The sequence below is a fragment of the Cryptomeria japonica genome, chromosome 1 (assembly GCF_030272615.1).
Source record: "Cryptomeria japonica chromosome 1, Sugi_1.0, whole genome shotgun sequence".
Lineage (NCBI taxonomy): Eukaryota > Viridiplantae > Streptophyta > Pinopsida > Cupressales > Cupressaceae > Cryptomeria > Cryptomeria japonica.
Window position 1 is genome coordinate 144,181,421 of NC_081405.1, and position 3,968 is coordinate 144,185,388.

General features: G+C 32.8%; 1 protein-coding gene across 1 annotated transcript; it reads left to right on the top strand.

Moving 5' to 3' along the window:
- Positions 1-1,150: 1,150 nt before the first annotated feature.
- Positions 1,151-3,211, top strand: LOC131027744 (gibberellic acid methyltransferase 2-like). Its single transcript, XM_057957839.2, has 3 exons — positions 1,151-1,793; positions 2,145-2,426; positions 2,637-3,211. The coding sequence occupies exons 1-3, from the start codon at positions 1,269-1,271 to the stop codon at positions 3,000-3,002; spliced, it is 1,173 nt and encodes a 390-aa protein (XP_057813822.2). The 5' UTR covers positions 1,151-1,268; the 3' UTR covers positions 3,003-3,211.
- The last annotated feature ends 757 nt before the right edge of the window (positions 3,212-3,968 follow it).

A 3,968-nucleotide genomic window follows, 5' to 3' on the forward strand; every position in this document is an offset into this window, starting at 1 on the left:
CTAGCGGGCTCATTAAGAACCTTTCAACTTCACTAGTAGACCAAGGGCCCAATAAGAACCTTTCAACTTCACCAAAGGACCAAAAGTCCATGTTTTGATGCTTAGGTCTTCTTTTGTTAGAACTTTGTTTGAGGTTTAATGTAACGTCTTAGTGGACTTTGTATAGCTTGTTTTTGAAGTTTTAATTTTTGAGGTTTAGATTTTCTTTAATAATAACTTTGTTTGAGGTTTAATGTCATGTCTTAGTGGACTTTGTGAAGCTTTCTTTAAAGTATTAATTTTCACTTTTTCTAGGATTTGTTGGTTGTCATATTCATAGAATTTTATGTATTTTATTTGAGCTTTAAAAGAATTTATTAATACTTTTAATTTAAAAATTGGTAATAGATATATGAATAAGATGGATTTTGGTTGTGGGTCTAATAAAAGTTATATAATATCATTTTTTTTTATTTTAAGATATTTAAATAAATAAATAAGATGTAAAATCTTTTTATATGCTATTTAGTGTCTATATTTATTATTTATATATAAAGATGTTGATTCTAAAGAAAATAAAATAGTTTTATAGTTATATAAAATAAAGTAACCAAATAAAATAGTTAAAGTAAAAGTAAATAATTTCTTTTCATTGAAATAGTTATGCACTTATGATATATAACAAACTTTAAAAAAAAAAATGATTTTCAAGTAAAAATAAAATAATAATGTAGATGATAGAAAAAAAAGCTTTAAAGTAAATAATATATAATTCTTCATTAAATAACTAATCTTTATGTTCATCATTTAAAATTAAAATATTTAATTATTGTAAATGTCAATGCACACATTTAAAAATTGATGTTTCTAAACATCTTTTGATTAATATATTTAAAAAAATAAAAATGACAAGACTCCTGTTTTTTCCTTTTTGAACTTTCTTTTTTTATTATTTTGCTAATTGTATATCTTTATCTTGATTTTTTTTTTAAATTCAATCTATGAACATATTTTACATAGATTTCTAAAAATATAAATATGCTATTTAATAATTTCATTTATTCATTATTTTTAAAAATGTTTTTTATTTCACCACTATTAAAAATAAAATTACAATCATACTCAATATTCCATTCATACCCTGTAAATATATGTTTATCTTTGTTAACTAATGACAATTCCCTGTTTATATGAAAATGTGTGTTTTATTCTATTTGTAATTTAAAACCTCATAATCCAACCATATCTGAGTCTCCTTTCTAAGAAGGGATCATCCAGCTTTGCTTAGAATGGAAATTGATTGCATGAAGTCAAGCATAGTCCAGAGAAATGAAAAGGCAAATGAGACAGAGAATAAGAATAATTCTTTTTCTTCTGCCCAACTCCATGGAGTTCTCCACATGTATTCAGGCAATGGTGATGCAAGCTATGCAGAGAACTCTACAAGACAGAGGCATGTTTTCCATGTCTTGCAACCACTGTTTCAGGAAGCCATTGAGAAGCTCACATTCCCCAAGGAGGGTCCTCTCAGGATTGCAGATCTTGGCTGTGCTACTGGTCTCAACACCATATCAGATATGGATTTTGTTGTGAGCACACTGACAAATCTGTGCAATGGAACAGTAGTCAGAGATTTCCAAGCTTTCTTCTCTGATTTGCCATCCAATGACTTCAATGGACTGTTCAGTCTGCTGGACAGGTGTAATCTCCCATATTTTGTTGCTGGGGTACCTGGATCCTTCTACAATGTCCTCTTTCCTCACTCAAGCATTCATGTCTGCTATTCTATAATGGCCCTCCATTGGATTTCACAGGTAATCATTGCTTCATGTTTTCTTTCATGTGGGTTCATGTCATTTGAGATTTGCATGTTTTGAACTGATGGAAAGACGATGTTACTCTTGAAAATGGTTTATGGGTTCTTGGGTTCTTGGTTCTTAATGATATCAGGTTTCTACAATCAATAGTGAATAATGTAATATTGTTTCTGGATTAGATTGTGTAGAGTTTTTTTAACTCCTTGAGCTCTCAATTATCATTCTGATTATGGATCGTAGAGTGTGATCCAAAACATTGATGAAAAATATCTCTACATAATCTAATTCAGAAACAATATTGTATTATGTGATATTCTTGTCAGACAGATATACTGATTGTTATTGCAGGTCCCTGAGGCTGTTCTGCAGAAAGACTCTCCCTTGTACAACAGAGGAAGAGTGTGGATCAACAGAGGCGAGCAGGAGGTTGTAGATATGTACTCAAAACAGTCTCAGAAAGATCTCACTGCTTTCTTGAAATGCAGAGCAGAAGAGATGGCTACAGGAGGTGTACTGTTTTTGTGCCTGATGGGGAGGCCAGACACTTCACCCCCTTCTCAACAAGTTTCAGTGGAAGGTGAATTCTGTGGTCAGGACTTTGAAGATGCATGGGATGATCTTGTCATGGAGGCATACATTCTACTTCCCTACCTTCTTCATCCTATGATATTGTGATTCCATTGGTGATTAATATGGTTTCCTTCTTCCTGTCTTGTTGTAGCGCTGTGCTTCTGGATTCATCTGTTTACAATTCGTTGTATCAGTGTTTAGAATCACACTTGATGATCTATTATGAACTGTGGAAATCTAATGTCTCGGTATGATTTTGTTGCTATGCAGGGCATCATCAGTGCGGATTTGAGAGACTCATTCAATCTTCCATGGTATTTCCCAAATGCTATTGAGGTGAGAGAAGCAGTGGAGAAAAGTGGTGCTTTTGAGATAGAGAGATTAGAAGTATGTGAAGGGGTACCAAGCATGTCTGAGAAGGAATTTGAGCAGTGGGTGAAGGAGCCAAATATGTTTGCAAAGATGAAAGCAAATTTGGTAAAGAGTTTCGTGGGCAGTCTAGTTGAGGCCCACATTGGCATTGAGCATTCAGAGATGTTTTTTCAGAGGTTTGAGCAGAGAGCTGCAGCCCTTCTCCATTCCTCTCCTCCTTCAAGATTTGCCACCTGCACTGTTGCCTCCCTCATCAGAAAGTAAAAAGTCGTTGTGTGTCCTGTTATAGCAGTGACATTTTGCACAATATAATATTCCCTCTCTTGTGGGCCTCAACTCTTACCCTTTGTGGGAAAGGGTGGACCAGGACAGACCTTTGTAAAGTCAGACTTTCCCAAAATATATATCTATCTATATATTTCTGACTTTTATTTTAAATATCAAGTTCTTTGTTGCTTCTTTTGCTAAAGCCATTGAATTGTATAGGGGAAGATTGGAAAACATGACATTTCAATTTTAACATAAATTAGTATTACAATCTTAAATAAATGTTGAGACATATTAATCGGAGATCATTTTATTTATATAAAAATTATTTTATTTTAATTTAAATATATTTTTTGTTTATTATATATATATATATATATATATATATATATAATTAAAAGAAGTAAAACAAGGGTGTTGACTTTTTACACTAACAAGCTATCGACAACATTAACATTTACAATACATAAATTAATAGTAGCAAATATCAAAAACCATATAGAGTTTTAACCATATAGTAAAATGAAATAAAAGTCCTAACAACATAAACCAAAAGGCCTAGTGAAATAAAATCAACCAACCAGTGGCTATTTGATCACATGGCTCTAATCATCAATAAGGAACTTAAAAAGTTCTTTATAGTAATTCCCTTCATTGATAACATTGTTTCCCAAGACTTTTTTCTACATCAGGCACAAGGAAGTAGCGGAGCCATGCATCACCCTCATACTGAACTTGGAGACGCCAACCATCTTTTTCTCTATCTCCAACACCTTCTTCCTTAGGACCTTTAATTCCTCTGTTGTGGTCCTACAATTGACACAATTGTGCTTGCTCTCCCCTTGCCAGTTATCAACCTCTTTTGGCATTGCATCTTGGGTCAGTTTTAGGGGTTCATTATGTTTAGAGTTGTCACTAGTTGGTTTGTCTGAGATTTCCACCTTCCATGTGCTATCCTCCTCT

Bases quoted from the DNA above. Each gene is read 5' to 3' on its own strand.
- LOC131027744 (XM_057957839.2), top strand. From the start codon at position 1,269: ATGGAAATTGATTGCATGAAGTCAAGCATAGTCCAGAGAAATGAAAAG. The intron at 1,794-2,144 runs GTAATCATTGCT...TTGTTATTGCAG, and splicing joins CCCTCCATTGGATTTCACAG to GTCCCTGAGGCTGTTCTGCA. The intron at 2,427-2,636 runs GCATACATTCTA...GTTGCTATGCAG, and splicing joins GGGATGATCTTGTCATGGAG to GGCATCATCAGTGCGGATTT.